The following is a 26,326-nucleotide window of genomic DNA, read 5'->3' as shown; positions in this document are numbered from 1 at the left end:
CAGGTGTTAAGAAACTCTGAACTATTGACTTTGAACTGTGATCAAGTAATAGGCTACGTGATTTGATGCATTCTGCAAACTGTGTATAGTATTGAATACAATGCTCAATGCTAAACGGTTTAGAATGAAGAATTTTGCTGACTTGTAGAATTGCCTACAAAAACAGTGAACTTTGATGTGCTTGAGCTACCTCTAAATATTAATATTTTTGCCCCCTTTTTTTTCTGGGGGGTTTTTAGCATAAATGGAATAACTCTGGCGGGTCAGACTGCTTTCGCCTAAGATTTAGTACACTTAAGGGCCACCCTATTGAAAAAGCATGTAGCTGATCCATGATCAAAAGAGTACTATACAACATCTTATAAAAATCATCACAAAATTGTGCATTTTCTCTTGGATTCTCAGATATATGTCCATTAATCTGTAATCTATGAATGGTATTATAATTATAATTACATATATAATTATTAATTTAAACAAGTTTAAAAAAATAAGATGGATTTTGTTCTCCGTGCTCTAACCAACGTTGCCTAGATCTGATAAAAGCTCCTTCAGACTTGGTTCTATATATCACGTCTAGCTTACTCTGCAAATTAAATAGTTCCACATTTTCATGGTCAGACAACATTTCTATGGGTTTTTGGGAAAGAAATGTTATTTTAGAAATGACATAATTTTCTTCAGATCTCTTCTTTCTAGCTAAATCACTATCATATCTTCTTAGATATTTTCCCACCTCAGATTTAAACGGTTCCCAATAAAGGCTAAAATTGTTCTGATTTGTAGCTTTATCTACATGAAAATCTGAAATGAAAGCTTCTAAACCAAGCTTAACACAATCATGTTTCAGATGAGAGATGTTCAATTTCCAGAATGATGCTCCGTAATTATAATCCTGAGTGAGGGACAAATGAATATATATTAATATATAAAAATAAATAAATAAATATATATATAGCTCTATTATCAGTGAGAGGGGTCACTAAAATGATGACCTTCCAACAGATGACCTTCTCAATAAGTTGTTTGGAAACCAAAATCAATACGGGACTGAAAAGAGCCTAATTTATTTTGCCATGTATATATATTTTAGAAGGACATTTTTCCCTCCATCCAGAAGTTCAAAGCGGTCCATAAATGCTTTATTAAAACATAAAGCACTATTAAAACCTGGAGTAGACTGTGGAGATTGAATGCTGAAATACATTTACATTTTTTTATAGTTAAATGAAGTTGACATAAGCAACACTAATGAGTTGACTGGCTTGCAATACTAGCTTTAAATAACATAAACATTTATTTCAATTTAAAGGGGTGGTATAATACCCTTTTCACAAGATGCAAAATAAGTCTTTGATGTCCCCAGAGTGTGTATATGAAGTTTTAGCTCAAAATACCCCACAGATATTTCTATATAGCATGTTAAAATTGTCACTTTTTGAGGGTGAGCAAAAACGGAACGTTTTGTGTCTGTTCCTTTAAATGCAAATGAGCTGCTGCTCCCAGCACAGAGGGCGGAGCTACAACAGCTTGCACTCACACAGACATGCACTGAAAAATTCAAAAACTTTTAGTCTTTAATGTTCAACCCGGATTCAGACAATGATGGAGAGACTCAAGAAGAAGTGACAACATGTAGAATGCAACAGGACGTTTCTGAATGGTTAGTTGATGAATTTATGTAGCTTATGTGTAGATCTTCTAGTCATTGATTAGCATATTCTGTCATGATAATCTATAAATCGTGTTCCGGGGGCGGGGTTTATGTAAATTTTAGGGTTGGTGATGTCACTAACCCGGGAGGAATGTTGTGTAGTCTTTACCAGCTGTTTGTTGTAGTCCTTAAAAAGCGATTTCTTTAAAAGCAAATATCTCCCTTTGCTTTGAACTTTGAGCATTGTAACTTTGCAGATGTTGTATAAACAAAACACTGTAGCACTTATAATGAAACAAGTGCTTTTTGTGGTACTGACTATGTGGGGCTGATGGGATCTGAACTCTCCCTTCTCTCCTACCACCCACCACCCACCACCCACCACCCACCACCCAGTCTACTCAAAGTCAAATTTGTTCAGTTAAAATTTTTCCATTTTTTATATGTTTCCAGAAGCAATCACTGCTTGAGGAAAATGTGACAGATACATAACTAATCAATGCAGAACAGCTACACCAACAAAAACAATAACTGAGTACTTCTGATTATTAGTTTGTTTGATATGCATTTAAAATGAATGCGGAAATCATTGAGGTGCTCATTTTATGTTGAGCGGTAAGTCACCACCTCTGTAAATTTACGAGACCTTGTGAAGCCACGCTTTGCATAGCCCATCCAACAGGTCTGGTTTTAATTTGTGTCATTCCTCTTTCATAAGTAAAACAAGTAAAAAACATTTGGTAAATTAATAAATGACTGGACTTTGTACCACATTCACAGCATAATTTCCAATTTTGTCAGTAATGAGATGCTGCCTTCTAAATTTATATAGCATGATGTACAGAATAACATTTGACCCTTGTTTTACAGAGCCTATGTCCAAAGGTTCATCTCACCAGCAGCTGGAGGAGGATGTGGAGAACGAAGAGCAGAGAGAGAAATTTGAATTTGAAGATGATATTGGCAAACAAATGGGCATGACTGCCTCTGGAGATGAGACATCAGGCAAATGCAGTGAGCTTAAGACACATTCAAGCAAATTGAATGACACTCAGGAAAAACATGCAGATCCATCTCAAGCCATCACTACAGTTTCCCCTGCTGGTCAGGAGTGTACCAGTTCTCATAGCACTAGTAAGTTTGTTTTTTCAGTCATTCTCACACATCTTAAGTATTCACCGCAGAACTCATTTGTTACTGGGAATTAAAGGGATAGTTCACCAAAAATGTAAAATTACCCCACGATTTACTCACCCCCAAGCCATTCTAGGTGTATATGACTTTCTTCTTTCAGTCTTGGCTCTTCCATGCTTTTTAATGGCAGTGAATGGTAAATTAGATTTTGAAGCCCAAAAAAGTGCATCCATCCATGATAAAAGTACTCCATACGGCTCCAGGGAGTTAAGGCCTTCTGAAGCAAAGTGATGCATTTGTGAGAAAAATATCCATATTTAAAACTGTATCAACTACAAATAACTAGCTTCAAACAGACAGCCTATGCAAGTCAACGTATGCCAAGAGAGCAACCCTTGACAAGATGCATGACAGATGTAGGCCTCCTATGATTCAAATAGGGCTGGGCAACAAACTCAAGCTCCTCTGACATTTCACTTTAAAAATTACTGGTGTTTTGTTCCATCCTCTGCACTTCCACATTCATCAATACACTATGGATGCTCTTTTTTGGGCATCAACATCTTATTTACCATTCACTGCCATTATAAAGCTGGGAAGACCCAGAATATTTATATATAACTCCAATTTTATTCATCTGCAAGAAGCTCACACCTAGGATAGCTTGAGAGTGATTAAAATCATGGGGTAATTATTTTTGGGTGAACAATCCTAGTAATGAACTATGTTTTGAGAAAATACTGCAAGGTTTTGTCATAGATGGCTTACCATTTTAGTACATAAACCTGTTCAGTGTAAAGATGATACCAATTAAACTAGTTGACTTGGCCAACATCCTTACATTTTTTCCCACCTCTTAATTTCTTTTCAGATTTGTCAACCACCAACAAAAGGTACGTTACAAAATTAGATCTCACTGCAAACAAACATTTGCTTATGATATTTTATTAAAACATCAGCCAAAAATAGGAAACAGCAAACACAAGTAAAAAAAACAAACGTTACAACAGCCTGAACCTGCTCTGAGATGAATGTGGCCTACGTTGAACAGGTCTATGAGCTCTTTGACAGACTGGTAATTCCACGGTGCTGGAAACTGAAGTCCAGGTTGTACTGACTGCAACAGACTCAAAGCTTGAAACAAAGAGACTGCTGGGATGCGGAACTTGATCTGGATACAGATTAACTCGATTGCCTAGGCATTTAAGAGGTCTGGAATCCAGGCTCTGAGACGGCCTCATAACTTGACTATACCTGAGGCTTGTATCTAGACTGCATTGGTATGGCTGTGGAAGAGCTTGACTGTGCCTGGTACCTAGATTGCACTGGCATGGCAAGGTAATTGTAGCTGGACTGACCTAGAGACTGGTGGCTAGGCAGGATTTGAGGCTGGTAGCTGAGATTTTCCAGCTTGCTTGAGGGTCTGTAGCTGGATTGTACAGGTTTCACTAGGGGCTGATAAACCCTTTGCCCTGGCTTGGCCAGAGGCTGGAAGCCAGGCTGGTGCAGTTGCCACAAAGGCTGACCACTGGGCTGAGATACAGAACCATAACTGGATGGTCCAGGCATAGCAAGAGGCAAGAAGCTTGGAGGCACTAGGACCTGGTAGCTAGACTGTTCAGGCAGCTGGGCTGGTCTGAAATGAGACTGGAGTGTGGACTGCAGTGGTCTGGGAGGGAATTGGTTGATGGGTTGCACCACAGACTCATAGGTAGGCTTCATTGAGGCCAGGTAACTGGGCTGTACAATAGACTCGGTATGCCGAGTTAAGTATGGAGAACTAGGCCTGGATAGAGGATGATACCTAGTCTGTCCTGGTTGGGCTGCAAGCTGGTAATTGGGCTGTGATGCAAACTGCTGGCATGAATAAAGCTTGGATCCAATCTGAAAAAGTTGTCCCCCTTGAGATGTCACTGGCTTGAAAACAGTTTGTCCACTATCCTGGACTACTGAATGGTAGCTGGCTTGTTCTGGTGGCAGCCCACTGGACTGACCCACAGACTGGTAGCCAGCTTGTGCTAGTTGTTGGTCAGCAGGCTGGGCCACAGGCTGGTAGCCAGCTTTTGTTAGTTGGTCAGCAGGCTGGGCCACAGGCTGGTAGCCAGCTTTTGTTAGTTGGTCAACAGGCTGGGCCACAGACTGGAAGCTGACTTGTTCTGGTTGTGGACCACTGGGCTGGGTCACAGACTGGTTGCAGGCTTGTTTCTGTTGTTGCCCACTTGGCTGACCCACAGATTGGTAACTGGCTTGTTCTGGTTGTGGCCCACTAAACGGTCCCACAGACTGATAGCGGACCTGTTCTGGTTGTGGCCCACTTGGCCGACCCACAGATTGGTAGCTGACTTGTTCTGGATGCAGCCCACTGGGCTGGCCCACAGGCTGGTAGCTGGCATGTCCTGATTGTTGGACACTGAACTGGGCCACAGACTGGTAGCTGGCTTGTTCTGGCACACTGGCCTCACTGACAGGCTGGTAGCTGGCTTGTTCTGGAACACTGGCCTCACTGACAGGCTGGTAGCTGGCTTGTGCTGGTTGTTGGTTACTGGACTGAACTACGGAGCTAAAACTAGGATTCTGGAGTGGCCTTTTACCAGAAAAGACTAGGGAGCCAAGTTGAAATATACCTTTTTTGGGCTTGAAGAGGGTCATGCCACTGGGCTGAGTCCCAGACTGGTAGCTGGCTTGTGCTGGTTGTTGCCCACTGGGATGGCTCACAGGCTTGTAGCTGGCTTGTTCTAGTTGTGGCCCACTGGGCTGGCTCACAGATGGGTAGCTGGTTTGTACTGGTTGCAACCCAGTGGACTGGCCCACAGACTGGTAGCTGGCTTGTGCTGGTTGTTGCCCACTGGGATGGCTCACAGGCTTGTAGCTGGCTTGTTCTAGTTGTGGCCCACTGGGCTGGCTCACAGATGGGTAGCTGGTTTGTACTGGTTGCAACCCACTGGACTGGCCCACAGACTGGTAGCTGGCTTGTGCTGGTTGTTGCCCACTGGGATGGCTCACAGGCTTGTAGCTGGCTTGTTCTAGTTGTGGCCCACTGGGCTGGCTCACAGATGGGTAGCTGGTTTGTACTGGTTGCAACCCACTGGACTGGCCCACAGACTGGTAGCTGGCTTGTGCTGGTTGTTGCCCACTGGGATGGCTCACAGGCTTGTAGCTGGCTTGTTCTAGTTGTGGCCCACTGGGCTGGCTCACAGATGGGTAGCTGGTTTGTACTGGTTGCAACCCACTGGACTGGCCCACAGACTGGTAGCTGGCTTGTGCTGGTTGTTGCCCACTGGGATGGCTCACAGGCTTGTAGCTGGCTTGTTCTAGTTGTGGCCCACTGGGCTGGCTCACAGATGGGTAGCTGGTTTGTACTGGTTGCAACCCAGTGGACTGGCCCATAGACTGGTAGCTGGCTTGTGCTGGTTGTTGCCCACTGGGATGGCTCACAGGCTTGTAGCTGGCTTGTTCTAGTTGTGGCCCACTGGGCTGGCTCACAGATGGGTAGCTGGTTTGTACTGGTTGCAACCCACTGGACTGGCCCACAGACTGGTAGCTGGCTTGTGCTGGTTGTTGCCCACTGGGATGGCTCACAGGCTTGTAGCTGGCTTGTTCTAGTTGTGGCCCACTGGGCTGGCTCACAGATGGGTAGCTGGTTTGTACTGGTTGCAACCCACTGGACTGGCCCACAGGCTTGTAGCTGGCTTGTTCTAGTTGTGGCCCACTGGGCTGGCTCACAGATGGGTAGCTGGTTTGTACTGGTTGCAACCCACTGGACTGGCCCACAGACTGGTAGCTGGCTTGTGCTGGTTGTTGCCCACTGGGATGGCTCACAGGCTTGTAGCTGGCTTGTTCTAGTTGTGGCCCACTGGGCTGGCTCACAGATGGGTAGCTGGTTTGTACTGGTTGCAACCCACTGGACTGGCCCACAGACTGGTAGCTGGCTTGTGCTGGTTGTTGGTCAACAGGCTGGACCACAAATTGGTAGCTGGCTTGTACTGGTTGGAGCTTACTGGGCTGGAAACTAGCTTGTTCTGTTTGTGGCCCAATGGGCTGGTTCACAGATGGGTAGCTGGCTTGTTCTGGTTGGTTATTGGATTGAACCACAGAGCTAAAACTAGGTTTCAGTAGTGGCCTGGTACCAGAAAATACCAGGGAGCCAAGTTGAAAACTATTTTTTTGGGGCTTGAAGAGGGTCAAGCCACTGGGCTGAGTTCCAGACTGGTAGCTGGCTTGTACTAGTTGAGGCCCACTGGGCTGGCTCACTCGTTGTGGCCCACTGGGCTGACCCACAGACTGGTAACCAGCTTGTGCTGGTTGTTGCCCACTGGGATGGCTCACAGGCTTGTAGCTGGCTTGTTCTAGTTGTGGCCCACTGGGCTGGCTCACAGATGGGTAGCTGGTTTGTACTGGTTGCAACCCACTGGACTGGCCCACAGACTGGTAGCTGGCTTGTGCTGGTTGTTGCCCACTGGGATGGCTCACAGGCTTGTAGCTGGCTTGTTCTAGTTGTGGCCCACTGGGCTGGCTCACAGATGGGTAGCTGGTTTGTACTGGTTGAAACCCACTGGACTGGCCCACAGACTGGTAGCTGGCTTGTGCTGGTTGTTGCCCACTGGGATGGCTCACAGGCTTGTAGCTGGCTTGTTCTAGTTGTGGCCCACTGGGCTGGCTCACAGATGGGTAGCTGGTTTGTACTGGTTGCAACCCACTGGACTGGCCCACAGACTGGTAGCTGGCTTGTGCTGGTTGTTGCCCACTGGGATGGCTCACAGGCTTGTAGCTGGCTTGTTCTAGTTGTGGCCCACTGGGCTGGCTCACAGATGGGTAGCTGGTTTGTACTGGTTGCAACCCAGTGGACTGGCCCATAGACTGGTAGCTGGCTTGTGCTGGTTGTTGCCCACTGGGATGGCTCACAGGCTTGTAGCTGGCTTGTTCTAGTTGTGGCCCACTGGGCTGGCTCACAGATGGGTAGCTGGTTTGTACTGGTTGCAACCCACTGGACTGGCCCACAGACTGGTAGCTGGCTTGTGCTGGTTGTTGCCCACTGGACTGGCCCACAGGCTTGTAGCTGGCTTGTTCTAGTTGTGGCCCACTGGGCTGGCTCACAGATGGGTAGCTGGTTTGTACTGGTTGCAACCCACTGGACTGGCCCACAGACTGGTAGCTGGCTTGTGCTGGTTGTTGGTCAACAGGCTGGACCACAAATTGGTAGCTGGCTTGTACTGGTTGGAGCTTACTGGGCTGGAAACTAGCTTGTTCTGTTTGTGGCCCACTGGGCTGGTTCACAGATGGGTAGCTGGCTTGTTCTGGTTGGTTATTGGATTGAACCACAGAGCTAAAACTAGGTTTCAGTAGTGGCCTGGTACCAGAAAATACCAGGGAGCCAAGTTGAAAACTATTTTTTTGGGGCTTGAAGAGGGTCAAGCCACTGGGCTGAGTTCCAGACTGGTAGCTGGCTTGTACTAGTTGAGGCCCACTGGGCTGGCTCACTCGTTGTGGCCCACTGGGCTGACCCACAGACTGGTAACCAGCTTGTGCTGATTGTTGCCCACTGGGATGGCTCACAGGCTTGTAGCTGGCTTGTTCTAGTTGTGGCCCACTGGGCTGACTCACTTGTTCTGGTTGTGGCCCACTGGGCTGGTAGCTGGCTTGTTCTAGTTGAGGCCCACTGGGCTGGCTTACTTGTGGCAAACTGGGCTGGCTCACAGGCTGGTAGCTGGCTTTTGCTGGTTGTGACCCACTGGGCTGGCTCACAGGCTGGTAGCTGGCTTTTGCTGGTTGTGACCCACTGGGCTGGCTCACAAGCTGGTAGCTTGCTTGTGCTGGTTGTGACCCACTGGGCTGGCTCATAAGCTGGTAGCTTGCTTGTGCTGGTTGTTGGTTACTGGACTGAACTACAGAGCTAAAACTATGTTTCTGGAGTGGCCTGGTACCAGAAGAGACCAGGGAGCCAAATTGAAAACTATTTTTTTGGGGCTTGAAGAGGGTCAAGTCACTGGGCTGAGTTCCAGACTGGTAGCTGGCTTGTACTAGTTGAGGCCCACTGGGCTGACCCACAGACTGGTAACCAGCTTGTGCTGGTTGTTGCCCACTGGGATGGCTCACAGGCTTGTAGCTGGCTTGTTCTAGTTGTGGCCCACTGGGCTGGCTCACAGATGGGTAGCTGGTTTGTACTGGTTGCAACCCACTGGACTGGCCCACAGACTGGTAGCTGGCTTGTTCTGGTAGTGGCCCACTGGACTGGCCGACAGACTGGTAGCTGGCTTGTACTGGTTGGAGCTCACTGGGCTGGAAACTAGCTTGTTCTGTTAGTGGCCCACTGGGCTGGCTCACAGATGGGTAGCTGGCTTGTTCTGGTTGTTGGTTATTGGACTGAACCACAGAGCTAAAACTAGGTTTCAGTAGTGGCCTGGTACCAGAAAATACCAGGGAGCCAAATTGAAAACTATTTTTTTGGGGCTTGAAGAGGGTCAAGCCACTGGGCTGAGTTCCAGACTGGTAGCTGGCTTGTACTAGTTGAGGCCCACTGGGCTGACTCACAGACTGGTAACCAGCTTGTGCTGGTTGTTGCCCACTGGGATGGCTCACAGGCTTGTAGCTTGCTTGTTCCAGTTGTGGCCCACTGGGCTGGCTCACAGGCTGGTAGCTGGCTTGTTCTAGTTGTAGCCCACTGGGCTGGCTTACCTGTGGCAAACTGGGCTGGCTCACAGGCTGGTAGCTGGCTTTTGCTGGTTGTGACCCACTGGGCTGGCTCACTCGTTGTGGCCCACTGGGCTGGCTCACAGGCTGGTAGCTGGCTTGTTCTAGTTGTAGCCCACTGGGCTGGCTTACTTGTTGTGGCAAACTGGGCTGGCTCACAGGCTGGTAGCTGGCTTTTGCTGGTTGTGACCCACTGGGCTGGCTCAGAAGCTGGTAGCTTGCTTGTGCTGGTTGTTGGTTATTGGACTGAACTACAGAGCTACTCTGGAGTGGCCTGGTACCAGGAAAGACCAGGGAGCCAAATTGAAATCTACCTTTTTTGGGCTTGAAGAGGGTCAAGCCACTGGTCTGAGTCCCAGACTGGTAACCAGACTGTGTTGGTTGTTGGACACTGGACTGGGCCACACGCTGACAGTCGGCTTGTGCTGGTTGTTGGACACTGGGCTCGTCCTCAGACTGGTAGCTGGTTTGTATTGGCTGCGGCCCACTGGGCTGACCCACAGGCTGGTAGCTGGCTTGTTCTGGTTGTTGGACACTGGGCTGGGAGATTGCCTGCACTAGCTGTTGAATGATGGGGTTTGCCATAAGCTCGTTGCTGGTTTGCAGTGGAATTTGGGAAACTACCTGTACTGGCTTGGGAACAGAATCACTGCTTTGCTTCAATGGCATCATGCCCATACTCACTGCACTACCCATAGAGCCATAATCAAGACTCCCACTTACAGCTGAAGCAACTTGAGATCCCAGACTCTGGCTTCTAGTGTCAGAATGAGAACCAGGTTTTCCACTTGTCACTAGACCACCTGAAGAACCAATCCATGAACTATGGCTTCCAGTGTCATATCCTCCCTTAGCTGCAGTACTATAAAGGTTCTTGAAACCCAGGGGCCTGATTGGTCCTGCAACATCTGGGTTATACCAGCTGTAGAAACTTTGTAGCTTAACATCTGCTTCAGGGCTATAATATCCAGGATAGCTTCCATTGGTTATAGAGCTATAGCCATAAACTACAATAAAAAGACAAAAGGGCATCATTAAAATGGTGTTAACAATTAATTTGCCTAATTCAACTGGATAAACTTACCAATCACAATACTGCCATGAACAAGGCTTAGTATTGCCACCGTAAAGCTGAAACAAAAATTATTTTTAGCAACTGGAAGAAAATTTAACTAACAAACAGATATATTAAACCAAAACAACATACTTTAAGATTTGCATAGTGGTATAACCCCTATCCAACCAAAACTAGCCCTAACTCACCAACTTTTAACTATGTAGAATTTTTACTGAACTCGTCTTTTTATAGTGCCTGACTTACCAATCACGGTTTAATAGATTATTGTCTTAGACCAATCAGTTGTTGCAGGAACCAGATCGTTATTAGTTTCAGGTGTCACCATTTTCACATTATGGTAAGTGATATTTGTTTTGTGCCATTAGGAGACCCTCTTAAGCTTATTCTCTGTTATTGTCTGCTGAATTAATGTTTCCACCATGAAGTTGTCAATACTGCTGCAGATTAGAGCTATCAATAGCCTTTTCCATTGGTGGGGTGTGTGTCAGCACTATTTACATAGACGTGCTGCTGCTATTTCAGCATCTGACTCAGTTTGTACTGCATTCAGTATTTTATTCCTGTGTGAATACACTGTAAAAAAAAAAAAACCTAATTTAACGGAAATAAATCCAGTGGATCCAAACTGCTTTACAATTTACAAAGAGTAGAGATGAGAAAAGCAGACATATTCTTTAAGCTCATACTTCCCAAAAACCACCCATCACCTTTCATGGTTGGTATGATGGTTCACTTTCAACTCATGGTATACAGCCATTTTAAAGTATTGATTATATGCTGTCTGATCAGAATGTGCATTTGTTATTCGGAGTGTGTAAGAAATCCCTATACTGAGAAATTTGAAAGAAAAAGCAGACCATGGAGAAAAGGGTCTGAAAGTACTGGATGCAATGTGATGCAAAGCATGCAATGTGTGGAAAACACATTAAAATATGGAACATTTAGAATCCTCATTTTGTCAAATGTGCATTATGGAATTGTATTATGAAAACACCTTGCTGAGAGGTGCCATCATGCACTTCAGTGTTGAAATGATTGACAATATATTATCAATGTGCTCAATATTGTTGTTGAATTAGTCAGACAGCATTTCAACATTTTTAGTTTACATTGTCCCATACAACGAATGCTAATGGCCTAAACACTGCAGTCAACAGCTTGAAGTATCTATGCTGTTAATTAAAAAGTCTGTAGACAAATGTTGTAACTTGTATGCAATTATGGCAATGTTTGCAATAAGTGTTACAGTGGACTGAGGAATAACCCTAAAAACCAACAGGTTGTGCAATACAGTAAAGGACCAGATACAGAAAATGCCACAGTTGTGTGCACAGCTGCATTTAGGCATTAGAGAGGTTCTATAAAGGAAAAGTAAGGGATTTGTTCAAATGCAAGAGGGTCATTATTGGTCATGTGAATGTGACCGTAAGTCACAAGTATAGCCAAACATGTACACACAATGGGTGCTTCTCAAGACTCAAATTGATGCTTCCTCGTTTCCTCGCTCCTCCATCCTCTAGCCTGTGACCCGGAAACCAATCGAATTCAGCCATCTTGAAGGACATCTCAATTCTCTAATTGCACCACAGAGGAGGCAAGGAATGAGGAGTGAGGAAACTTCCATAGGAGCTATGAGCGAGGATGCACAGGTATATCATATGCGGAAGTCTTTTTTGTCGAGACACCTGATGCAAGTATAAATTCTCCCCCCTCTTCTCATTTGTCACAATAATTGTATTTTACGCTTTACCTTTGCAGTTTAAATAAATCATATATCACACATATCAACAGGGCATCTGGTTATCTTTATTATTTATAACCGAAACTTTAACATTAGGGCAGATCCTTTGAGCACAGCTGATGTCTAATAAGGCGAGAAGTTTCACTCTCAGTACACTTCCGGCTTCTGAACTGGTTGCAGTTCCACTCTGGCTCCATATGAGGGCGCTCACAGGACAAGTGCAGAATGAATGGAGGTCTATGGCGCTACAGCCATCAAAATCCACTTTTCTCAGGATATAATTTTTTGTCTAGTAATTTGAATGTTGTATTCGAAAGGAGATGCAAAGAAATTACACATTGCTGGGTGTTAGATTTTTTAGAGTCACTTATTTGCTTTAAAAAGTATTTTAAAGTGTCAATGACGTCATACACATCGTACGACCAGAGATACTGCTTTACGGCAATCCTTCAGTCACTCTGGTGCTTTCGCGCTCTGCACTTTGTTTTCTCTCTAGGCATCGACAACACAGCTGACACAGGTAAATACACGTGCTAGAAGAGTTTTTGTTTTGTTTTGTTTGTTTCTGGTCCCGCTTCGGATGCCACGATGCCATCAAGCGGTTTCTCTGGTCGTAATCAGTCCTTCACTGACCAATCAGCGTTCATTAGCAGAATGCTAGCGTGTTATGGGCAACAACAACTCAACCTGTTAGAAATCGAAAGGACATAAGTACTCGTTCATTCAACTTTCGACCTATAACCCATGTTGAACTTGCAAAACCTACACTCAAATCTGAGATTTCTCAACGGCAATCGGGTGAAAGAGACAAATTTAGCTGTCTAGCCCCATAGACTCCCATTCATTTTGCACTCCTGGCGATCACCCCCAGTGGAACTCTGGTGGAACTACAACCAAAATTCGGTACAATAGGACTTAATAGGGAGTGGGCAGGCTCTCCGTAGACGGGCTCTGCTCTAAAGGTGTGTTCGACATCGGCTGCAGCTGGATGTATCCGATCGGCGAGAGTAGCCGCATGCAGGCGGGGAGGAGCTGCAAACGGAGACGTGAAGTGGACACTTTCTGGTTCCCGTAGTGACCGCTCACGTGGTGTTTGCATACTTTACCACAGCTGAAGTGAAATAAATGCAATATTTGCCAAATAATACACAGATGTTTCAGAGACATTTTCATTCAATACTTTATGTACTGCTTCATACAGCGTCTGTTTGAACAAGATCAGTTCAACATAAGCTACTATCAATGAAGTGGAGTCGTTTTTTAATCAGTTTTAATTTGATAAACATGACACAACATAACATCGCAAATACATGAAAAGAGTGTTTACTGTTATAAAAAAAACTGATTTGTGAGCTTTAGAGGAACTAAAGGTGTTCGAATAAACATGAAACACATGATCGTTGTCATGCGGTGAATCCGGCCAATCGTGCAGCCGCTCTTGAGGAGCTGCGCTGGCTAAGTTCTCCGGCTACTCTCGAATCGCTCTCGCGGTACTTTGATGGCATACTTCACAGTCATGTGGCGTCGGCGCTGTATCAAGTCGGACAAAATTTCTAACCGGCATGCACTGCTTCAAGTCAGCCGCCGATCGGTCTACGCAGAGCTGCATGAAGTCGAACAAGCCTTAAGGCTCCAATAGGTTCATCGAACTTACATAATACTGACCAATCATAATGTAGTAAAAACACTGATTGGTTCACAGGCTTTGGTGACACCAGCCAATCGTACCGGGGCTATACCTCACCCAGCTACACTAGTAGCCTACTAGCCTTCCCTCGCATCCTAAAGGGGTGGAGCTGAGACTCGAGGAAAAGAAACGAGGATGCACAAATAAGAATGAGAAGCACCCACTATCTATACCCCTGAATCTAACCCTAATTTGACCCTGAATTCAGAGGGAAATGATTGGTGAATAGCACAGAAGCACTAACCCTGGTTGTAAGCAGGTGAAAATACCATTTGACCAATAATTAAATGTAACAGTAATAGCTATAGTTACCAGGGAATCGTACTGGTTCCCTGGAATGGATAAAGTTATCCAGACTCAGGTATCCTTGTGTGAGTTGTGTCAAAAGTTGGATAAATCTGTTCAGACTGTTACCGCCCCTGTTCAACAGGTACCTTTCCCAGATGCACCATGGAGTAAAATAGGGATGGACATTGTTGGCCCATTTGACACAGCTTGGGACTATAAGTATGCTATCTACCTTAATTGATTACCATTCCAAATGGCTGGAAGTTGCCTTTTACATCGTTTGTGACCATGGGGGTTGTGACTGACTTTCTCAACAGCATCTTTAGTCGCCATGGTTACCTGGAAGAGTTGGTTACTGATAATGGGCCACAATTCACTTGCATTGACGACCTTTCTGCGAGAAAGAGACAGTACTCCAGTCCGCAACGCTGTGTATCATCCAGTGGCGAATGGTGCCATAGAACGCTTTTAACAGGGTTATTAAGGACTGCGTACAGTCAGCTATAGTACAGTCTAAGCCATGGAAGCGTACTGTTACTGACTTTCTCCAAGTTTAACGTTCTACTCCACGTGCCACCACGGGAGTTTCACCCTTTAAATACGTTGGTTCTGTTGCCTGTTATAATTAAGATAAGCTTGGTTGTTTTGTGCTCAAGCAATTTTCTGTTCAGGAAGTTCGTAAAGGAAAAAGTAATGTACTAATGTTAAAATAATTGTAGGCCTACTTCCATTGATACATTGTGTAATTGCTTGGTATGGACATTTTGTCATTGTTATTTCATTATAATAGTTGTAAGATTAAGGTAGAGAGACATTTTTTTTAAGTCTTGAGGGGTGTTGTCTACATACTGTTATTACAAATAATTAACATTAGGGAGAGATATAGGACTAAAGAAGGTGAGCTCATTTATATTTTGCATTTGGCATGTTTACCTTATTGCATCATGTGAAGTGCATCACTGCTCTTGAAACGTGTGATGACGTGTCATTGGAGGCAATAGATGATTACTCTTAAAAGCACAAAAAAAAAAAAAGTAGACTGGAGATTATATGCTGAAATACATTTCAATGACCAGAAGCACTGTAACATTTTGAAGCATGAAAGCATTATTGCATGAACAGAATAATTTTTCATCATATTCTTTCCTGTTATGGTAAACCTTATAAATAATACATGCCTTTTTTCATATAGCACAGCTCATAGATAAAATATGAGTTAAATTAATTTGACTTAAGCAATACTAGCTTTAAATAACAAACATTTATTTAAATCTAATTAAATTCTATATAAAATAACTCATATTGCACTGGCTATCCTACTCTCTACTTACACTTTGAATACTCTACCACATTTCCATTTTCAGTCTACACAAAACACTGTAGCATTCATAATGGGAAAAAAGTGCCTTTTGTAATACTGACTATATGAGGCCGATGGCATCTGAACACTTTCCCTTCTCCTACCACCCACCACCCAGTCTTAGGCTTGAGCTGATCTCAGCTGATCTCAGTATCAGTGATCTTGAGGTCAGCAATAATATGGCTCTATTTTTGGGGAATGTTCCAGAGATCAAGCTTTCACTGACTCTGCTGCACCAGAGGACTTAAATGAAGAGGAAGACCAGACTTGCACTGCGGTGAAGAAGACCGAGAGGGAAACATGCTCTATTAAAACTAACACAGAAACAGAGAATAGCAGACACAGCCCAGCACAAAATGCCGAAGGTAAGAGACAAAAATCAAATGTATTACAGCTATAGCGTTTATATAAAGTAGGGTACAATGGGGCTTAAGGCACACCTTAAGAAATATGTGCTTTTCAATACTCCCATATGGTTGGTTGCAGAAAAATATGTTTTTTATTGAACATTGACGGAGCAACAGATTTTGTGTTAAAATAAATCATAAAGGTGGATTGTTTGTTTAAAAATCGTATAAATTTATAAGGTGGGCCTTTTTACCCCACATGCGGGGTAAAGGGCTCACCAGCATGGAGCAAAAGGCACAAAGTACTTCAGCTAAAATAATATGTTTTTAATAATGTAATAAAGTTAACACTTGTTCAAAACAATCACTTTAGCAAAGTTTGTACTATTTTCGGTTTATTTTGATAAATAAAATAATTCATTTTTGTTCAATAAATATACTGTCATTAAAATGTTTATTAAAAACTAAATTACTTTCAAAAGTAAAGATTCTGAAAGCATTGAATGAGATCCTATAATAAATTATTATAGCTTTAGAGTAGTAACAAATACATATTACATCTTATTATATTATATAATTACTTCTTTTTTTTTATGTTTATATTATGGTTTAATTATAAATTTGGTGAATATTTCTAAAGTGGATACCCAACTTAATATAGGGTAGCCTAATAGGCTACCATCTGATTCTGAAGTCAGCCAGCTATTTTTATCATGTTAAATATTTTGCCCCAACAGCAGGGGTGCTTTTTACCCCAAATACCATACTGTTACATATTCTTCTGTTATTGAAAATCTGGTGCTTTACCTTGAACAAACCTGAAAATTAGAGATGCACCGATAATCGGCCGACAAAAGCAACTGATTGTTTAAAAACAGCAATGCCGATTATATCCTGTCAATCAAAAGGGTGCGGTAAAAAACGACTGACTGCAACTCACACTATGTGTGAAGAAAATTTCTCGAGTTAGTTAGGGCAAGCTAATGACAACAGCGAAAAACAGCTACATAAAAGCAGGCTCTATTTGACCCTATGAATCACCCGTAGTTCCAGCCAGGGTTGCCAGATCTGTAGTTTGTCCCTATAGGTACTGAACTAATTTTGATTATTTTTTTGTAGGGCGCCTCTCATCCAATAATCGCAAATAGATTTGTGCTTTGTTACTTCTAAAAAGAAACAAAGTGTCATCTCTCAAATTCTGTCCTTTTATCACGAAATTCAAACAATAAATGGCGTTTTTGACGCTCTTAAATGTGACGTGACAGATCGCTGTTGCGCTTCAGTTCAAACAGCAGCGCGGAGCGCGAGGCTATTCCTCCACTTTGATACAAATTATATCTAGAAAAACATGCATGAATATCTGAAGGTAAGTTGAAAGATACAGTAGCCGACAACTTACCGAAATCCGTATCATGTCTCATGTATTCGCTCAATCAGTGTTTCAACCACGGAAATATGTCAATAAAACAGTTTGTGAACAATATTATGTTGCATTTAACGTTACCTCAGAAAGTCATCCGTTTGTTAGTTAGCTTTAGAGAGTAGCTTATTTACTGTTAATTATATATGTAGTATGTTTGAATAAATTTGCCATGAAGACAATTGCTTATGAAAACTACCTTATGTGTGTAATTGAGTTGTATACAAACATTTAAGCTTTTATTTGAGTGCAAATAATATATATCTGAAAATAAATAGTAGTTGAATATAATAGCTCTGTTGTTCATTTGAAACTCTAATATATTAGAGGTTAAAATGAACAACAGAGCTATTATTCTAGAAAAAGATTCTATAAAAAGAATCTCTCCCAAATAATGCTATAAACTATAAAGAGAACCCTCTTATTTGGAACACTATAATTTGGGAGAGATTCTTTTTTCCATAAGAAAAACCAAACTATCGGCAGCGGCCGATATCATTCGGAATAATCGGGTATCGGCTGAGAAATTTCATATCGGTGCATCTCTGCTGAAAATCATTTATAACTGTATCAGTTCAGTTAAATCAATAACATTGCTGAATATTAAGTGTATTTGCACAGTCAGAAGTGTGCTTAGTTTTAAAATGCACATCTTCCAGTTTTTTTCTCCATTCCAAATTGGTAAATGCCACTAAAAATTACTAACATTTGTGGTGTGTGAACATAATGGCTGTTTCCATCCGTATCTACTGTCCGATTGGAAGTTGTGTTGGGTTTTCTGATGTGGTGCCAGATACGGTCACGTCCTTTCGTAGTATAATCGTACCAACATTAAACATTGCGACAGCTTTCTGCTGTTTGACCTGGCTTTAGTTCAGATTTTCTTCATAGTTCACTTCATGTCTGATCAATTGAAAACAGTGCTTTGGGTAAGTTTAAAAAGAAATATTTCTGGGCAAATAATCTTTTAAAAGAAAAAATCAATGTGGCCCGCCAAGTTCAGTTTTGTTGACTTGTTTTGATTGATGTTGACTGGAGCACTACAGTTTGGGAATACAGTGTAACGGTGATCACAGAAGTAGCACATAAATTGCATAAAACTCACAAGAAGTAATCATATGAGCATGTTTGTTGCTTAATACTGTGATGTGTGGATCATATAGATCATCAAATCATCAAATCCTTTAAAAAAGCAAAGAACAGCAATTTTGTTTTTGATGCGCTGTTCTGTATTTTCTGTCAATGGAGTGTCCATAAAAATTCTTAAGCATAAAACACACAAACAAATGCACTCACAGACTTTAAGCTTCCATTTTCTTAAAGTCACCATGAAATCAAAATTGACTATTCTTTTTTTATGGAGTATTGCAGTATTTATTATAAAGGTTTTATCTGTGCACATTATTATTATTAATATTATTATTTAATTAATGTGCCCTAGTAATCTCTAATCAAACTCAAGTCCCGTTTCACTCTGATATAGCTACGTCACATAGCTTTATTTAATTTTTTTCTTTGCAGGTGATGCCTCTGCTGAGTCTGAACACCAGACGGCTGGTCTGGAGGTGATCTATGATGATGTACCCTGTGAAGATTTGTCCTCAGGAGAAGGTCAGTCATGTGTTTGTGTCTGTCTTTCAGCGTATAGAATCTAGATCTCTCAGTTCCAGTGTTTTAAAAAACAATTTCCCAAAGTCCACATGGGCCAAAAGTGCCCATAGTTGAAGAAACACCCTTCTAGCATATGTGTGATTTTTATGTGTTATGTTAGGTAGATGTTTCTTTGTATCAGCATGTCATTGTCAGAAGACCTACAGTATTAACAGGACTGTCCTGAAACCTGCATTGCTTTGTGTGTCAGCTGACTTGATCTATGAGGACGTTCAGAAAGAGGAGGGCTTGCAAGGGCCCAAAAATGGCTGGAGCTCAAGTGAGTTTGAAAGCTATGATGAGCAGTCCGACTCTGAGAGGGCGCCAACCCGTAGCAAGGTGCGTGTGTGTTAATAGATTCCCCACAACTGCAATAATTACATCCTTCCAAACATCTGATTTATCTTCAGACACATTTCCACATTCCTCATAATGATAAACCACAAAGGTCCTTAAAAAGATTTAAACCCCCCAAGGTTGCAGGCTGATTGATTGGCATGTGTTTTGATAATTTATTTGAGATGCAGGTTCTTGTGTTACTTCGATGGTGAAGGTTTGCTTTGCCACCACAAGAGCGCAGTGTTGGCCAGCACTTGCCTAATCGCTACTGGAGCAGGGGCGTGACTGACACACTTTTACACTGCTCTATATTGCTGCAAATTTGAATTCTGTGTGCACTGTGTTATCTGCCCTTACACGTTCATGAGGTCACACTGGTATGGAAAACACTTTGCCCAGGCGGCAATCCCTCAGAAACCAATTTCCCATGGCCAGACTCACCTTTACCTCCGCCGAATTAGGCTCCATAAGATTCCTGCTGCCAGACGACTCGCGATAAGCAAGAATTAGATTGCTGAGTCTAATACCACAGTGATTTGAGCTCAGTTTAACCAGTTATTCCCCCTGCTTTTTTCAGTGCTTATATAATTGGATTGGAATGGCTTTCTTTCGAAAGGTGTCAAAAGTTTTTATAGCGGGCTTGTTAAGAATAAAACTAACTCAAAAGGACAAACAAGCAACAACTGACTTCACAACAGCATGGAATAATTGGGAATGAGTCTTTGCGATTATTTCAGAAAAAATAATAACAGACGAAATGTTGAATGAATGCAATGCCTATTCCTCTGTAGAAATAGTTATAAAATATTTATGAATATACAATATCATTCAAAAGGTTTTCTTTTTAAATAAAATGTTTTTATTTAGCAAGGATGCATTTAATTGATCAAAAGTAACAGTATACTTTTACATTGTTATAAAGGATTTGTATTTCAAACACATGCTGTTATATTGAATTATATAAATATATAAATATATATATTCCTGTATTCTCCACAAAAATATAATGCAGCATAACTGTTTTCAACATTAATAATAATAAAAGGTATGTTTCCTGAGCAGTAAATCGGCATATTAGAATGATTTCTGAAGGATCATGTGACACTGAAGTCTAATGTAATGGCTGCTGCAAATTCATCTTTACCATCACATGAATAAATTACATTTTAAAATATATTAACATAGAAGAAAAATGAAACAAAAGCACGCACATCAGTCTCAAAAGGGTGCTCGACTAAAAAACAACAAGTAAAAAATAAAGTATAAAGTCGGCAACACCTAAGCTCCAAAATTATCAAAAAATATTTATTATCAAGACAACTATCGCATAGCGTATGTGACGAGCCTGCGTGCTCGAAACGTCACATACGCTATGCGATAGTTGTCTTGATAATAAATATTTTTTGATAATTTTGGAGCTTAGGTGTTGCCGACTTTATACTTTATTTTTTAAAATATATTAACATAGAAATATAGTTATTTTAAATTGTAATAATATTTATTTATTTTCCTTTGGTGTGCATACGAAATTTTATTGGCATTTATAAGGCATTTTATTGCCTTATTTCTTATGTACACAAAGCATTACACTACAAAATCTTACCAACCCCAAACTTTTGAATGGTATAACTTATTTAAAAAAAATATATATTCTTCTGAGATTTTTCGAATGATTTTCCATCAGACACAATATTGATTCTTATCACTAATCGCGAAACTGCACTCAAAGGATTCAGGAATATCAGAAGCAGCGAATGCATTATAGATGCATCCTTGGAAAACAGATCAGACGAAGGCATCTTATTTGACAGGATGTTTCACAAACAGTGGATTAGGACGAGATGACTTCCTACCTTTCTACTGGACACAGCCTGTGGCTTTGTTTTGGGAATAAGGAGGTGCTTGTATGAGATTTGCATTAGCGAGGGTGTACATGCTGTCATAATTGTATCTTCCTCTGTCTATCCCATGCTGCTTTGACTTATAATTTAAGCCACGTCCCTTGTGCTAGTCATCTTGCATATGCTTTTGTGGTTGATCCTGATTTTGCCTTGCCCTCATCCCTTAGTTTCCCTCACCTTTATGCTTACCCCTTCGTTCCTTCCTCTTCCCCATGTTACCATGTTAATGCGCTGTCACCCATGGCCTGTGTTGTTGCCGTGACGATATCCGTAGCTCTCCCCCGATGTGCGACGACTGAGAGAACGTTACACCAGGACCAAACAGGAGCTAGCCATGAGACTGGGGGGAAGACATCAGGTACACTCAAGCACGTGTGGGGAAGAATGGGCCTCAGGGGGGGTGTACTAGCTCAGAGCTGTCAATAGAGGCGATCACAGTCACCTGCGTTCAAGATTACATCTTCTCTTTCTCACTTTTCCCTGCTGAAAAGACTAGTATGAATTGACCAACACAGCCATACTGTTCACTAGACAAATGTATTAAAAAAGCCTGGTGGCAGTGGCACACTGACATCCCAGCCTCCAATGGTTAGGACCAGCATCCAAAGTGGTAGACAATATGCTAGTCTCTTTTTCAGCAGGGTAAGTCTTCATTCGTCATTTGAGTTGTCTGTCCCTGTCTTGCTTTTCTGTCTCTCTTTTTTATCTGTGTTTTAAATCACAGGGTCTGTATGGAGTGTTCACTGATCTCTACAAACACAGCTGGAAATACCTGTAGATGTTCACTGCACTTGATAAGAGTTTTTTCATATGAATTCAAGTCGTGCAGATAGGTGTTGGCTACATTGTGTATTTATATGTAAAAAAAATTACATTTAAAAAACAAATAGTAAAATAATTTAATATAATATATTTTACTATTGAAATATAAAATTACAAATAATAGATTGATTTACAGTATATATACAATACCATGCAAACGTTTGGGGTAAGGTTTTTTTTTTTATAACGAAATTGATACCTTTTTCAGCAAAGATGCATTTTGGAAGCATGTTTCCGCCACAGAATAATACAATAAAAAATATAATTGTGACTATTTAGCTTTATTTATTTATATCGCAAGATATAAATTCGCAATTGCGATAAAATAAATTGTGAGATAAAAAGTTGCTATTACCTTTTTTAAATTTTTATTCAGTCGCGGAAACAAGCTTCCATTCATCAAGGCCCCGATATACTTCAATCGAAGAGTGAACTAGTGTGACGTCATTTCGGGCAAAATCGGGCCAAAACGAAGTTCGTTTTGTGTTCATTGCGGGGGTTCAAAACAGCTTGCCAATGCAAACTTTCCGGAAAAGTTCTAGTTGATAAACACCCTTGAACTATCATTAGTCCATGGTGATTACATAATAGGTAGGTGTGCTCTGACTGAGGCTTCAAAATCTTCGCCGGTTCATTTCTTCTGTTCAGTCCCTCGAGGTCGGATGTCCACGAGTAAAAACATGAACACACTGGAGAACCGCTTTATAGTAGAAAATGTTGTAATTCTAATTGAAAGAGAGCTTGTGCAAGAGCTCTTAACTACTGTTTTCTCATCGCTGTCATTTTTGTTGTGTGTTTTATTTTGTTATTGAAAAGAAAGTGCGCAGAACATATTCATCTAAACATTTTCTCTAACAGTATACAACTGCTCACGTATTTCAAATTTCTTTTTACCCTAAGCGACGAATGAAAAATAACTTGGAAGTGAGTATATCGGGCCTTTAAACCAATCAAATGTGGCACTAAAGACACAAACGTAAAAAAAAAAAAAAATTATAATATAAAAAAATGCTGTTCTTTTCAAGTTTCTGTTCATCAAAGAATCTGGGGAAAAAAATTTAGCGCGGTTTCCACTAAAATGTTTAGCAGCACAACTGTTTTTAACATTTATAGTAAGAGAGATGTTTTTGAGCACCAAATCAGAATATTAGAATGATTTCTGAAGGATTAAGTGACACAAGACTGGAATAATGATGCTCAAAATTCAGCTTTGCCATCACAGGAATAGATTATATTTTAAAATGTATTTAAATAGAAAATTATATTTTAAATTGCAATAATATTCCACAATTCTACTGCTTTTACTTTATTTTTGATCAAAGAAATGCAGCCAGTTAACCCCAAACTTTTGAACCGTAGTGTGTTTCTACTTACCACTTTAACAGTCACAAGTCCGCTTTCCAAGGCACTTATTGTCAATTTGGAACCCTCTGCCTTTCCTTTTGTGTTGAAAGTCCCTCTCTGTATCATTCTCACTTTCTTTTATTCTGTTGTAAACAAACCACTAAATCGCTTCCACTATAATAACATTTTTTGATTCAGCTTCTAATCTAATTCTAATTTGTATGAGGGTGGGATATGGACACACTTGTGTGTGTGTATTTATAAAGTAAACTAAATCTCAAACTCTATAAACCAATCTCTCATGTGGTTTAAGCAAGACATTTCCACATGCTCTCCATTAATGACCTGCTTTCGAAGATGGGCTGTCTGCCTCCTTTTTTTCAGATTTAAAAATATCTCTGTTGCTTGATGTTCTCTCACACACTTAGGATCTTGTGGCTTGTGGCCATTGAAGCAGACCCTTAAGCACACACCCAACTGCCGCCATGCTGCACTGAACTGGTGCCTCACAAATGGCAGGCAAACCCAAGCATGGCTGTTTATGCTCGAGGGCTTGAGATGGTCAACCTTTTTCTATAAGGGTGTACAACGTCATTGGTTATAGAGAAACGCCAGCTGGACTGCCTGTGATTTTCTGGTCCCCTCTGGTCCCTTTGCAGGTCCATCAGCTGATGCGGGCGGCACGTAGCGGAACGAAAGATGGCCTGGAAAAGACTAAAATCGCTGTGATGAGGAGAGTTTCATTCCTACATAAAAAGGACCACTCAGGTAATCTAAGAATATTTTATATTTTTGAGAATTTATCTTCTTTCAAGCACTCATCCTGTCCACTTTTCCTTTGATAGGATCCCACTCAGGAAAGAGGCAATTATACATTTCTAATGCATTTTTTCTCCCTCAAAGAAACAGGTCTGTTCATTGAATTAAGTTAGACCTCTTTAGAGATGGCATATGATCTGACAGCCACAGAGTCAGATGCGATAAAAAAGGTTGATGGAATGCTCTCTTATATTCAGCTTTTAAGTAGAGAATTGACTCCTGGAGGTAGAGCCTGAAAAACACAATGATGTGATATATTTGTCATGAAGCAGGAAAGTATTATAAATCAGACTGGGTCTTTGATATAAAATGGTAGGCAGATGAGCTGATGAGGACATTTGATGCACAGGAAAATTGGCTGGGATTGGTCCCTAATGCCCTTCTGCACAATGGGAAAATTACTATTTGGAAGTGGAGACTGGTGTGATGCCTATTGAAACACCACTTTAAACGACATACCACACTGCGTATAGTGCTAAACATTTGATTTGGAGGTTCTGTTATAATTTCTTTTATCATTTAGAGAGCCTGCAAAAACTTGTGTGAAGATTTTAAGCCTTTGGGAAAAGGTGCAACATTGAATGCAGGATGGTTTTCTTTTGTAACCGTCGAGTGAAAGAATGCTTGGATGTGGCTTAGAACACCCTGTTCCTTACTAAGTTTGTTACTATGTTCTTTTTTTCTGTTTGAGCATCTGTTCTGAGTTGAAATAATAGGTGAATTTGTATTCTTAGCTTCGCAGGGATATATAATATGTTTTTTTGTGTGTGTGTATCCTGACAGATGACACTGAGGATGATACAGGGTATCTGGATGTAATGGTATCAGAGGCAAAACACCCACCTGCACAACTGGGACCAATGCCAGATGGGCTTAGTAGCCAACAGGTGCATGTATATGTATTTATTTCTATAAAAAATATTTTAAATTGAGTATGTACGTAGTATGTATATGTGATACACATATTTGAGGAAGCTCATTTTAGTAGTAAAATGTGCATCAATATTTTCTCAACAAAAATGAAGTTTTCTTTTTCAAATTCATACAGCTATTGTAACCATAATGCATTGAACTTAAATTTCTCTGTTGTCCTATTTTGGAGATCTCTCATCTTGTCCAAATTTAAATCAACATTGTAGACTTACTTTTTATGTAGTCACTCAAAAAATGGAATTCTGCTCATTTTTAACCAAGAAATCTTCCACAGTACAGCTTTAAGATATATAGGCCACATACACATCGGGCCCATCAACTGTTTGGCTTCTGCAGGGTGCTCTCTATCGTTGACACGCTGGCTGTTTTCAGAAGAGCGTCTGTTATTGTTTTAGCTGGCTATAAATGCTTTGGCGGACACACATTAATTGAACATTTTAGGCATACGGCCAGTTAGTCTCATTTGCATTCATGCAAAATACTGGAGTCAAACCTGAGAGGGTAGTCCAGAAGATTCCACAGCTTTCCTGGACATGTGATTTACGTAGTTGTTTTTTTGAATGAGCGTGCATGCACACCCTTATTTACGAATGATTGGAATTCATTAACATACTGTACAGAATTTACTCATATATTTACATACGTTTCATGAATGAGGCCCTTTGTTCAGATTTTTTTCACTGACTTAACATGTCTTCAGTGAGCTTTTTAAAAACAAATTATGTTAGGCTGGTATTAGTTTTTTTAAATTGGTGATGACATTTATGGAATTTCAGTGGTATATAATTTTTTTATATCATAACTTTATTTTAAGCAAAAATAATTATACTGTGATAAATATCATTCTCGTGAAATAAAATAACTCATATCGTGATATAAGATTTTGGTCATATCGCCCACCCCTATGTATCACCAAAATAATTTATTATTATAATTTTGTTTCTTGAAACTGCACATATGACAGTAATTTGAGTTGACAGTAGCTGTAGCTTGAGATGTGGATGTAAATTAATTTATTTTAATAATGAAAAAATCTGTAAAAATTGTAACACCCTCATTTTTATGGGGTAAAATCTAAATATTCTGGTTCAAATGGGTAGCGCTGTTTCGTTCTGCTTTTGC

At 41.2% G+C, this 26,326-nt stretch overlaps 2 protein-coding genes across 3 annotated transcripts in view; one reads left to right on the top strand and one right to left on the bottom strand.

Moving 5' to 3' along the window:
* arhgef10la (Rho guanine nucleotide exchange factor (GEF) 10-like a) overlaps positions 1 to 26,326 on the top strand; it is a 128,285-nt gene that overhangs the window by 7,267 nt on the left and 94,692 nt on the right. The window contains exons 2-9 of one of the 2 annotated variants that reach the window (XM_084396154.1): positions 2,525 to 2,788; positions 3,660 to 3,681; positions 15,837 to 15,994; positions 18,918 to 19,007; positions 19,258 to 19,385; positions 21,561 to 21,644; positions 24,112 to 24,220; positions 25,055 to 25,158. In XM_084396154.1, coding sequence (XP_084252280.1) covers positions 2,530 to 2,788; positions 3,660 to 3,681; positions 15,837 to 15,994; positions 18,918 to 19,007; positions 19,258 to 19,385; positions 21,561 to 21,644; positions 24,112 to 24,220; positions 25,055 to 25,158 — 954 coding nt within the window. In that variant the 5' untranslated portion in view covers positions 2,525 to 2,529. The remainder of the gene's footprint in view (positions 1 to 2,524; positions 2,789 to 3,659; positions 3,682 to 15,836; positions 15,995 to 18,917; positions 19,008 to 19,257; positions 19,386 to 21,560; positions 21,645 to 24,111; positions 24,221 to 25,054; positions 25,159 to 26,326) is intronic. The other variant, XM_084396155.1, reaches the window with a different exon arrangement.
* LOC311282399 (uncharacterized protein) lies at positions 4,037 to 10,755 on the bottom strand (the record flags this gene model as incomplete). Its single annotated transcript, XM_084396147.1, has 3 exons — positions 10,683 to 10,755; positions 10,560 to 10,606; positions 4,037 to 10,482 (listed from the first exon to the last, which is right to left on the bottom strand). The coding sequence occupies exons 1-3, from the start codon at positions 10,694 to 10,696 to the stop codon at positions 4,037 to 4,039; spliced, it is 6,507 nt and encodes a 2,168-aa protein (XP_084252273.1). The 5' UTR covers positions 10,697 to 10,755.

The sequence above is a fragment of the Rutilus rutilus genome (assembly GCF_951802725.1).
Source record: "Rutilus rutilus genome assembly, chromosome: 22".
In the NCBI taxonomy this organism is placed as follows: Eukaryota; Metazoa; Chordata; class Actinopteri; order Cypriniformes; family Leuciscidae; genus Rutilus; species Rutilus rutilus.
Note: the sequence above shows the minus strand (reverse complement) of the source record. Positions and strands in the feature narration are given on the sequence as shown.